Source organism: Ovis canadensis, chromosome 1 (genome assembly GCF_042477335.2).
Source record: "Ovis canadensis isolate MfBH-ARS-UI-01 breed Bighorn chromosome 1, ARS-UI_OviCan_v2, whole genome shotgun sequence".
NCBI classification, from domain to species: Eukaryota; Metazoa; Chordata; class Mammalia; order Artiodactyla; family Bovidae; genus Ovis; species Ovis canadensis.
The window spans coordinates 239,986,017-239,998,365 of NC_091245.1; the positions used below are offsets into that span (position 1 = coordinate 239,986,017).

The 12,349-nt window shown below is 39.8% G+C and overlaps 2 protein-coding genes across 8 annotated transcripts in view; one reads left to right on the forward strand and one right to left on the reverse strand.

Moving 5' to 3' along the window:
- The window catches only part of P2RY14 (purinergic receptor P2Y14), a 62,841-nt gene extending 58,214 nt beyond the window's left edge, over positions 1 to 4,627 (forward strand). For all 5 annotated transcript variants that reach the window (XM_069580687.1, XM_069580678.1, XM_069580702.1 and 2 more), the window contains one exon: positions 2,484 to 4,627. In XM_069580687.1, coding sequence (XP_069436788.1) covers positions 2,510 to 3,523 — 1,014 coding nt within the window. In that variant the 5' untranslated portion in view covers positions 2,484 to 2,509 and the 3' untranslated portion in view covers positions 3,524 to 4,627. The remainder of the gene's footprint in view (positions 1 to 2,483) is intronic.
- Positions 1 to 12,349, reverse strand: part of MED12L (mediator complex subunit 12L) — a 361,426-nt gene that overhangs the window by 220,524 nt on the left and 128,553 nt on the right. The gene's annotated exons all lie outside the window — the stretch shown is intronic.

Here is a 12,349-nt window from a genome sequence, read left to right on the forward strand (position 1 = left end):
ATTTTAAACTGCAATGAATCCAACAATTAGTGAATACACAACATGACCCCCGCAGCACACTGACTGAGGGGCAGTGTCCCCAGCACTGCGACCCCTGGGGGCAGTCTCTTAAGCTCTGTGAAACTGCTCTTAGACTAAGTTGCATCTTAGTTTCAGTGGACAATACCAATTATTTCCTTGATACAGACTCTGCCACAGTAAGCAGTTTACAATAGGAAACACAGACCCTTCACTCACCATCTAAATATAAAACAGGCTACAGAAGACCTTCAAAGAAGCAAGTCAACTACAAACCCATTACGATCAGATCCAAACGAACAGGGCATTAGATTTCCCTCCAAAGGAAGTCCAAGGACTGGCAAAATCAAATGGCTAGAAATATTTCTAGTTTTGTCATATGCTCATAGGAAGAATACACAGAAGCAAGACATTCTTTTGTGAGAAGTAGCACACAAAGCTTGCAAGTATGATTTTTATTTGCAACGTGACTGAATTTCACATTTCCAAACTTCATCTTCTCACATGTGCTTAAATTCACTGACCTAACCCTTCACTCACTTTGCAAGCACCATACGTGGCACCAGAAAAATAAAGACGAATAAGATACATTCTGTATCCTCAAGAAACCCAGTGTCCTCCATAATCTTTCTTTCCCATGATCCCTGACTGGATGTAAATTTCTTAAGAGGGATTCATGTCTTGTATTCCCAGATTGTATATTCATTTATTTCACAAATATTTTAAATATCTAATGTCCTAAAGTAATGCTAGGAATATAATGGTTAAAAAAAAAAAAAAAAAACATGATCCCTTTTACCCTGAAAAAGCTTACGATAGTAGAGAAAACAAAAACCAAACACCTGAAGAGACGAGTGCTGTGATAGAAGGCATGAAACTATGAGCTCACATACAAGGGCCCTCACGCTCAATCCACCCCAGCCAAGGCTCAAGGCGGCAAAGTGTCCTAAAGTAAGTCACAGCTTTCTTTAGGGAAGGACGATAAGAAGGTAGCCAACCAAGAAGGTAGCGGAAGAGTCTTCCACACAAATGAAAGTTTGTGCAAAGATTCAAGGTGAGAGAAATCATGGAGCCTGCAAGGTAGGAGGATTCAGAACAGCAGGAGCTCATTGCTGGAGGTAGAATCAGTTGGGACCAGACCAAGAAGGGGACTTCTGGTAGCTCAGGGTTTAAGAGCTGAAGAACTTTACCCTGAGGGCAAGAATGAAGGGTTAAACAGGATGTTACCATTACAGATAAGATGGGCAGCAGACATTTTCTTTGATACATCAAATAATCTTTCAAAAAACTCACTCCTCATCTTCCTTGTGCCATAAATCATTATGTCCAACATCTGTGAAGACTACACAAGATTCCCTAACAAAAGAAGGTTCTGGGTAATACCCAGGACAGTGCTCCTCAATAAAAATATGATGAGAGCCATATATGTAATTTTAAATTTTCTAGTAGCCATATTCTTTAAAATAAGTAAAATTAAGTGAAATTAAGATTAATAATATATTTTATTGAATGGGCTATTTCTAAAATATCATCTCAACATGTAATAAGTATTAAAAATACCGAGATATTTTATATAATTTTTTTAATACTAAGTTTGCAAAATTCATTGTGCATTTTACATCACATTTCAATCTGGACTGGACCCATTTCAAGTCCTCTATAGGCACGCATGGCTATTATCTTACCATATTGGACAATACAGACTAGAATGTACTTTAGGGAACATTTCTCAGAATGTTTAAGGTACTTCTATCATTTTTGTGTTTACTAATTTATAAAAGTACTGCAAATCTGCTTCTAAATGGGAAAAGACACAGAATATCTCAATTTTGAAAGGTACCCATAATCCTATACCAAAAATACCAGTTACATGTGGCCATGTATGCTTGTAAGACATGGTCCTGTCTAAAATACACATAGCGTGGGCTTTGTGTAACAACAGCTCTTAAACCTACTATGAAACAGATGCTGTTTTTATAGCTTTATTACCTCAGAAGCTACATTTAAACGAGTACTCCCAGAACTCAGTTTTACAGGAACCCCTATCATTTCAGGGAAACGCTGGTCTCCATGATTACCTCAGTGCTCGGGCCGGCCTGCTGCTTCTCTAATGTTTCTTTCCTGTTACCTGTCTACTCGATTCTTCCCTTTTCTAAAGGAAGGAAGAGAAGGTGAAAGGGAGGAAGGGACGGGTACCTAACGAATACAGCACAAACTTAGCTTCCAGAATTTGCTGGGCTTGGTTATATCTTGCTGGGGTTTATTATATCCTATCCTTGCCTGGAAAATCTCATGGACAGAGGAGCCTGGTGGGTCACAGTCCATGGGGTCGCAAAGAGTTGGGCAGACTGAGCAACTAACACTTACTTACTTGGTTTTATCTACGGCCCTCTGCTTTTGTTTCTCAGCAAACGACTCAGAGGTCGTGAGTGCCCTTTGAGTGACTCTTTCACATCACCTTGCAGGCCACACCTTAGGAAGTTACCAGACCATGAATGCCACCACTGCCCCACCTGCGGAGGGGTCCTGCCCCTCGAACACCCTCATCACCAAGCAGATCATCCCCATGCTGTACTTCGTGGTCTTTGTGGCCGGCATCCTGCTCAACGGCATGTCAGGGTGGGTGTTCTTCTACGTGCCTAGCTCCAAGAGTTTCATCGTCTATCTCAAGAATATTGTCATTGCCGACTTCCTGATGAGCCTGACTTTTCCTTTCAAGATCCTGGGGGACTTGGGCCTGGGCCTCTGGCAGGTACAAGTCTTTGTGTGCAGGGTCTCGGCCGTGCTCTTCTACATCAACATGTACGTCAGCATCGTGTTCTTCGGGCTCATTGGCTTTGACAGATATTATAAAATCGTGAAGCCTCTCTTGACTTCTTTCATCCAGTCCATAAGCTACAGCAAACTCCTGTCAGTGCTGGTGTGGAGCTTCACACTGCTCATCGCCCTTCCCAATATGATCCTGACCAATCGGAGTGTCACAGAGGCCACACGCGTGAAATGTATGGACCTTAAGAGCGACCTGGGCCTCAAGTGGCACAAAGCCTCCAGCTACATCTTTGTGGGCATCTTCTGGATTGTGTTTCTTTCCTTAATCATCTTCTACACTGCTATCACAAAGAAGATCTTTAAGTCCCACCTCAAGTCCAGAAAGAATTCCATATCAGTCAAGAAGAAATCTAGCCGTAATATATTCAGCATTATGTTCGTGTTTTTTATCTGCTTTGTACCTTACCACATTGCCAGAATCCCCTATACACAGAGCCAAACAGAAGCTCATTACAGCTGCCAGTCAAAACAAATCCTGTTCTATGTAAAAGAATTCTCTCTGCTACTGTCAGCTGCAAATGTATGCCTGGACCCCATTATTTATTTCTTTCTATGCCAGCCATTTAGAGAGGTCTTGTGTAAGAAATTGCATATCCCATTAAAAACTCAGCATGACTCAGAAACTTCCAAAACCAAAAGGGAAAATATAATACAAGAAAGCACAGATACTTTGTGAATTCTCACCTCCTTTCAAATAAAGTTCATGCATGCATACTATAATCTTCAATTCTATAACAAGACAAAATGAATACACGTGTCTACAATAGTATCATCTCTAGGCATTACTGTTCAATTTAGTGGAATAATAAAGTTAACAGGTAAGTTTCCATGCATCTTTTGTAACATCAAAGAAAAAATAATATATTAGTTAATCTTATCCCATCAAAACAGAAGGTTTAAAAGTATAATCAGTAGTCTGGTCAGTTCATACAGAACTTTAAACAGCAAATACATAGGAAGCAATACAGACAATTCACAGGTGTGTCCTCTAAAAACAAGGATCAAGTTATACAATTTCTTTCAACAAGGTCATTAAAGACCAATGTAAAAGCAGGCAGAGTTGATATGGACTTAGAAGCCAGTTTGTAGTGAAAAAGTCAAGTTTTCTCTGATTTGAAGAACCTGGGTAAGCAGACACTCAGAAAATTACTTAAGAAATCCCCAACTGATTTATTTCATCACATTTCAAAGGAAAGCAGATATAAATTCTGTATACTGCAGCAAAAAGTGTAATTTTTCTCTGATAGCATTTTGAGGATAAGGTAACTTTTAAATTCTTTATATGAAGATTAGCTAAGCCACTTAATGAGAATGGGGTTCTGGTCTTAGAATATGTTTAAGTGAACTCTACAGAGAGAATCTAGGTAGTGGCATGGGTTGCGAGCAACTTCCTGTGCTCAATGGTACGGAAAGAAATATATACAGGCTGACTGGGGAAAAGGCATATGTACACAAACACCTCCCAGGCTGGCAACATACATTATTCTCTAGGAGCAGAAAGAAACAGTTTTCGTAGAAAGCAACTGGACTTCATAAAAAAGAAAATCTAAAATTTATGAGTCATAAATTACACACAAAATGAAAATTTACATATCACATTTTATGAAAAACAAATTTCGTACGTGCAGACATAGGATATGGCTGCTGGCTTTGTGAGTTATCAAAGCTAAATTCTTTGCTATTAACTTGCCTGAAGATATTTAGCCCAACTTTCAAATGTTCTTCTCAAACACTTTTGTATCATATATGCACTAATAAAAAATATTTTTCATAGTGTCAATTTTTCCCTTAATAGTCAAGATATTAAAAAACAGTACCAGATTTCCTCAGAAGACATGGGCAGTTTCTTTAGTACACTCGATCACACGTGCTAATAAAAGACACAGAAAGAAGACATAGGAATACCCAGGTAAGAGTTATATAGAGTACTTCTGAAATCCTATTTGCCGCTGACTTTTCAAAATAAGTATTTCTATGTTCTAGGACCTCATCAAATTTTAGACAAAAGTGAGAAGACACATTTTAAACTGAGGAAGATCTGGGAAGGTCTTCACACTCTGTATCCACCTTCTACTCTCTGCTCTCAACTCTGGATCAAATATTCTCTTCCAAAAAGAACAAATCACAATTCTATCATAAGCATGCCCAGCAAAACTAAGCTTGCTATAGCATTTGTCTGGCTAAATATATTTGCAAAAGAAAGTAGCTTGTTTTTATTCAGTTTCCATTGTTCAGGGCAAATTATTACATATTTAGGTTTAACATGCCCCTACTGCAGCACCAGGAGAAACTGAAAGTATAAAAGAAGATAGGAACCACCAAGTAATGCCTCTGTAACCACTGCGGCTAAGCAAATCGGAAACATGAAAGGCAGTATTTTTCAGGAAAATATGCAATGCAAATAAGGATAGGTGAAGCAAGAGTTGAATAACAGCTACTGCATATCAGAATTTGTAAAGTAAAAGACCTATAACTTGGAAAAGTGTAAGACACTGAAGAAAACACAAACAAATGGAAAGATGTATGGTACTCACAAACTGGAAGAATTAACACTGCTAACATGATTATACTATCTAAGGCAATCTACAGGTTCAATGCAATCCCTATTAAAATATCAATGGCATTGTTTACAGAACTAGAACAAATAATTCTAAAGTTTATACGAAAATAGAAAGGCCTCTGAAAAGGCAAGATAAGCTTGAGAAAGGATACCAAAGCTGGAGGTATCACACTCCCTGATTTCAAACTATACTACAAAGCTATAGTAACCAAAACAGGACGGTACTGGCACAAACACAGACATACAGATCAATGGACTAGAACAAAGGGCCCAAAAATGAACCCATACGTACACAATCAATTAATCTACAAAAAGGAAGCAAGAATATACAATGGAGAAAAGACAGCCTCTTCCATCAATGGTGTGGAGAAAACTGGGCAGCTATATGCAGAAGAAAGAAACTGGACTATTTTCCAATACCATATACAAAAATAAATTCAAATGGATAAAACACTGAAATCTAAGATTTGAAGGCATAAAACCCCTAAAAGAAAACACAGGCAGTACACTCTTTGGCAATGGTTGTAGCAATTTTTCTGGATATGTTTCAGGCAAGGGAAACAAAAGCAAAAGTAAACAAACTGCATCAAACTAAAAAACTTTTGTACAGCAAAGGAAATAAACAAAAAAGCAAAAAGGCCAGGAACCTCCACGTACTATCAGTGGAAATGTAAATGGGTAATGCCACTATGGAAAACAGTATGGAAGTTCCTCAAAAAAATTAAAAATAGAACTATCAGCAATTATCCTTCTCAGTACTTTTCACTAAAAAAACAAAAACACTTATTCTAAAAGATACATGCATCCCTATGTTCACGTCAACATTTGCAACGGTCAAGACATGGAAGCAACTTAAGTGCCCATCAATAGATGAATGCATAAAGAAGATGTCAGATACACACACACACACACAGACATATATACCAAGAACAAACTGGTGGTAGTCAGCGGGGAGGAATTAGTGAAACAAGTGAGGGCTCAAAGAAGCAACAAACTTCCAGTTATACAGTAAATAAATCATGGGATGTGAATGTAATGTACAACAGAGAAATTAATCAATAATATGAACTTCCCTTGTGGCTCAGCTAGTAAAGAATCGCCTGCAATGCAGGAGACCTAGGTTCCAACCCTGGGTCAGGAAGATCACTTGGAGAAGGAAATGGCAACCTACTCCAGTACTCTTGCCTGGAAAATTCCATGGACAGAGGAGCCTGGTAGGCTACAGTCCATGGGGTTGCAAAGAGCTGGACACGACTGCGCAACTTCACTTTCACTTTTCACTGGTGACAGATGAAAACCAGACATATCAAGGTGATCCTCTTGTCATGTATAAAAGTAATCACTATGTTGTACACCTGAAACCAATAACGCTATAAGACAATTATCCTTCAATTTAAAAGCTGAAGAAGAAAACTTCAGATCAAGACTACAAACAAATCTTCGGATTTAACTTTTGAAGATCATTTAAGACTTTAGCGAGAGGAATTTCCATGAGAAATTTATCAGAGTTAGAAGTCAGATCATAAGGAGTTTATTCAAATATTGAAAAGTTGGGTAAATAAAAGCAATGAGCATTTTTTAAGAAAGAAACTTAAAGGTCCACGGCTACAATAAAAAAAAAAACACAACAATAGACAAGAGCAAAAATGGATTAATCCAGAAACTTCTGAGATTAGCACTAGATTTTAAATTATTTTGTATAATATGTTCTAGTTTATAAACAAGACTTGTAATACATATTTGCTGCAGCTAAAAAAATACAACATTTAATCACTTCGTACAAGCAGTGCTATGAAATAAAGCCTTTTGAAAACTGGCTTATGGCAAACACAAGCTACGTTTTGTTAAAGTGCTTCTTTCAGGAGTGAGAGGTTAATAGGCAGGAAGGCCAGGGGTCTTCAAATAGAGGAAATAGGCTGCAAGTGTCAGATTTTTTTTAATCTCTCCCTTAATCGCCAGGAGGAAACAAACTACAAGTGTCAGAATTTTTTCTCTTAAAATTCTGCGTTGCCATGACGATACCTGGTTCCACCTGAACTTACTTTTTCTCAAAACTTGAGCTAACCAATGCTTTTTTCTTATGGAAATGTTTTTCTTAAGTCATGTTAAGGAAACTACGTATTTGCTTTGGAATCTACCTTTCTTCAAACTGGTTCCACCTAAAATTAACTTTTGGCTGATAACAACTCAACAAACCACTATTCATATCAATTGTTTTATGGCTGGGAACGACACACCTGTGCCATCCTATCTCAAAAATGCATATTGTGGGAGAGGGGCCAGGTGAAACTCAGTCAGCCTTGAAGTGTTTCTTTTAATTGATTGACAGCTTTCTAACCGACATAAAACAGCTTGCTAAAACTAGCAAGGGGGGGCACTCTCCGTCCCCCTTTTGATGTCTATGTCAGAAGCTTTCTCTGTCTCATTTTATACTCTAATAAAACTCTGCTATACAAAAGCTCTTGACTGATCAAGCCTGGTCCCTGGTCCCGAAGTTAAATCATCTTCAGAGATCACGGATCTGACACAGTTCACCGTAAGCTATCAGGAGGATGTCCTGCCATAAAGCGGTGATCCATATGTCACTGAAATCTTGCAGAGAAGAGGTGGCCAAAAGGAAGCAGCAGCTTTTACTGTTGAAAACCACAGAGTATTAGATCTTTCCTACCCCAACACACAAACCCTCACAGTGCTGTTACCCAAAGGAAATCCCATGTCATCTGGGCAGATGATGATCTGTTATGTTTATAATTTGTATGACATCTGTTGATGTCATGGATATTTTCTGTACTAATAAAGTTAATTTTTTTCCATAGTCAAAACACATAGGTAGTAGCAACAGGACAAAGGACAGAATAGAGAAATAATGGCACAAACTTCCTATCAACTCCAAGTGGAAAAAAAGCTTAGTTTAAGGGTGTTTTCCAGAGTCTCTAGATTAATATTTTAGGTGACGCTAACGTGGAAAGGTTTTATTATTTGTAAGTGACCCCACTAAAAAACAAACATTAGGCTTGTGCCATATAAGAGATTTGCTGGCTGACAGACTTCAATGTCCACAGTTGTGGGTATGGGATCCGTTAATGGGCGGGTGCAAGGGCTGCAGCTGATGGAACCAGGCCTGAGTTTGTACTATTTCGCCAGTCACCTTCCATGGTGTTAGTTTTAACTAATAAGAGGAAGTTACCTGCTCTTCTTTTGTGGTAGCAAAATGAAAAGGGATAAAATAAAAAGCAAATTATGCTATATCAGATAATGAGGTAACACTAAACACACAGTAAGTCAATAAACCAAACTTGTCTTTCTACCTGCTAAACCAGATTCTCTCCTCAGACTTTCCATCCCAGAACTAAGACCACAGTCTGTGTCCCGCCAGGCCCATTCCTTAGCGATTTCACCTCTACAGTCGTTCCCAACTGCCCATCTCTTCTGGGCCAATTCCAGATCCTCATTGCCTCTCACCTAAAAAGACTGTGAGACTCTCCAAACTTGATTTTGTCTTCCACTTCTCCTCTCAATCCAACCCAATATACTCCAGTACCCGCAGACTCACCTGGTACTACTGAACTGACCTCTCCTCACACAACTTCCCTGAGCTCTCCACCACTTACTAAATAAAGCAACCAAGATGGACCAGAGGGCTCCAAGATTTGGTCTCAGCCTTTTCCTCACACGAACCCTGCACACACACACACACGCTCTGTGCACCCAGACTGAGAGCCCCAAACACCCTCCCCACACCACAACCCAGTTGCGTGCATCTTTCCCCCAGCCTACCTCCGCTCCCTCACTTCTCAGAAACAGCTCTTCAACTCCTTTGGTCAAAAGACCACTTCCTGGATTCCCACAGGCTCTGACAGCCCACAGTCCACCTGCAACCCCTCAATCCTGTCTTGTCCTTACCATGCCTTCTATTCTGTGACCTTCTAAAAGCAACAACCACTTTCGGGAGAATGGAAACTAAGGAGGCAGCCTGTAGTCAAGAAATAGTTATTAGAATTTTTCTTAACCACTTGACCAAAAAACAAAGATTCACATAGCAAGGGCAAGGGAGAATTGCTCTAAAAACCTTCTCCTGGAAATTAACAACAGTGTTCATAAAATATACCCTGCACTTTAAACACTTGTTAATCAAACTGCACAAGAAATGGATCATAGCACACTCAAGGGGGGGGGGGGGGGGGGCGGGGAGCTTCAGTGACTAAAAAGACACAAGATAACATTTAAAAGTTCTTTTTAAGGGACTTCCCCAGCTATTACTTATTTGATAACCATGGACCAAATAGCGCAGCCACACCTCCCAACTGAAAGATGAGATGAATCATATATTGATCGGATAACACTGTGCAGCCAATAAAAAGGCAGAAAATCAAAAGCGCCAGACAGGGGAATGACAATAGACTCAGCCACCCCTACAATCAAATTCACATTTTAAGAAGATGCAAAACACCTCCATCCATCTTCAAAATAGCCCCAAATTTTTACCCTTCACTTCATTAAAAAGGGAAAACGGAAGCAGAATACAAACAATGCAGAAAGCAACAGTAACCTGTTAGCAGCTCCACATCTACGTCTCACTTTAAAACTACTCTGTCTAATCACATCTGTCACTGTCAGATCTGAAGCTACCAATCTGAGAGTTAGGAAAGAATGTCTTTGACTAATTCAAGTGGGAAAGGGGATTATCCACCTTTTAAAAACACTTTCAAAATGCAAACCTAAAGCACAAGGACTCCAGAGAGAAGGGTGACTTGGAGTGACAGAAGCTGCTGGAGAAATGCTCCAGATACAGGCATTTGTTAACCAAAGAACAGCCTCCTGCCTGAAGATCATTGAAAAACTTCAGGATGCAAACTATTTTGAGCTGTCAACATCTCAAGCTGCAAACTCCGTGAGTAAAGTGTGGCACAAAGGTGCCTGTTCCACTGCCCAGTGGCACTAAAGTTCAAACAGTTGTAAACACTAAATGTGTGTGTGTTTGCAGGTGGCGGGGGGGGGGGGGGGGGTGCGGGGAATACGACTGACCTGGTAGCCTCTTTCTTTGACCTGGCACTAAAGTTCAAACAGCTGTAAACACTAAATGTGTGTGTGTTTGCAGGTGGGAGGAGGGGGATACGACTGACCTGGCAGCCTGGTAACCACATTTTCCATCTAACACTTTCATTCGAACTAGAATAATTCAGTGCTGGGAACACTGGCGTCTAACTGTACAGCTTTGAACAAGGCCTCAATTTCCCTCATGTCCTAGTTTCCCCATCTGTAAAGAGATGAAGCTCCTCTATTTTACAGATTTCTTCAAAGAAAATAAATTCTCAAACATGTGTTCCTGGCTGGGACAGTGGCTACCTACCCCAACAATCTTTTTTTTTTCCCCTTCCTTATTAATTCCAAAGGCTACCATGCTATGTTTGAAAAGCAAATTTAAGAATGTTACACATTAAAAATGATGCTTCTATTGAAATACAGTTGTTTGGTACTTGCATTCAACAAGATCAAAACTATCATTTGTGTGGATAAAGGAGAGACTACAAAAAGATCTTTTTTGTCAATTCATGGGGCAATTTACTTTCAATTTTTAAACATACAAAATATGCATTAAAGTAAATGCTTCGTCATTTCTTAAATAAAAAGTATTGCCACAACCGAGGTAGGGGAAAAACAACTTCCCCTCACTTCTTCCCACTTGGGTTTCTGAAATACTGGGTTAGTGATGATGCGCAATTTCCTAGAACGCTAAGAAAACACCCACTGACAAGCATTTGTCTTTAATGAAACAGAAAGAAGTGATTTATGGAAATTCAAATGGAACTAGTGTTAAAGACAAAAACAACAGTGGACAGCAGGCTAAAAAAGAATGCTTCTTACACTGTGAAGAAACTTCCACAAAACTCCAGGCTGCCTCAAGCTCACTGTCAGCAATGAGGAAGAACATGCTCAGTTTCACTATTAAAAGACTGTGTGTTGTGTTAGTCACGTCAGTCGTGTCTGACTCTTTGTGACCCCATGGACTGTAGCCCACCAGGCTCCTCTGTCCATGGGATTCTCCAGGCAAGAATACTGGAGTGGGTTGCCATGCCCTTTTCCAGATTAAAAGACTGGTTCCTCATTATTCCCAAAAGGAAATAGAACATGGAGAACTAAGGGACTTCAGCTCTTTTATACTTGGCAACCCAGACACACACATGTGCATACACACACAAACAGTTCAATGTATTTCTTAATTCTATCTATACCCCAAAGTGAAGAGGGAAGTACTCATATGACTATGTCTAACTAAAAAAAAAGAAAAATAAACTTTACCAAAAACCTTTGATTCCAATGTTTCTTCACACCATATTTTAAAACTAGTCACCACTCAGCGGGGCAGCCACCTGTATCTCATCAAATTCTTTCCATCTCACCCTCGCCATCCCCCAGTGAGTGCAAACCCTGATCATAACTGCTACTTAACTTGACTACTACAAAATACAAGTATATTTTTCAGTGAGTCCTAGCCAGTAATGATGCACATATCAGTGTCTTAAAAGAGAGAGCATTTCGTATTATGATGAAAGTTAACACTGGTTCCTGCTGCTGCTGCTAAGTCGCTTCAGTCGTGTCCGACTCTGTGCGACCCCAGAGACAGCAGCCCACCAGGCTCCCCCCATCCCTGGGATTCTCCAGGCAAGAAGACTGGAGTGGGTTGCCATTGCCTTCTCCAATGCATGAAAGTGAACAAGTCAAAGTGAAGTCACTCAGCCGTGTCCGACTCCTCGCAACCCCATGGACTACAGCCCACCAGGCTCCTCCGTCCATGGGATTTTCCAGGCAAGAGTACTGGAGTGGGGTGCCATTGCCTTCTCCAAACACTGGTTCCTAACCCAAATTAAATACAAAGTTTGAGAAAGATTGGCGCATTTTCCCACTAATTTCTAAGTCAATATATGTAAAAATTATTCTTTT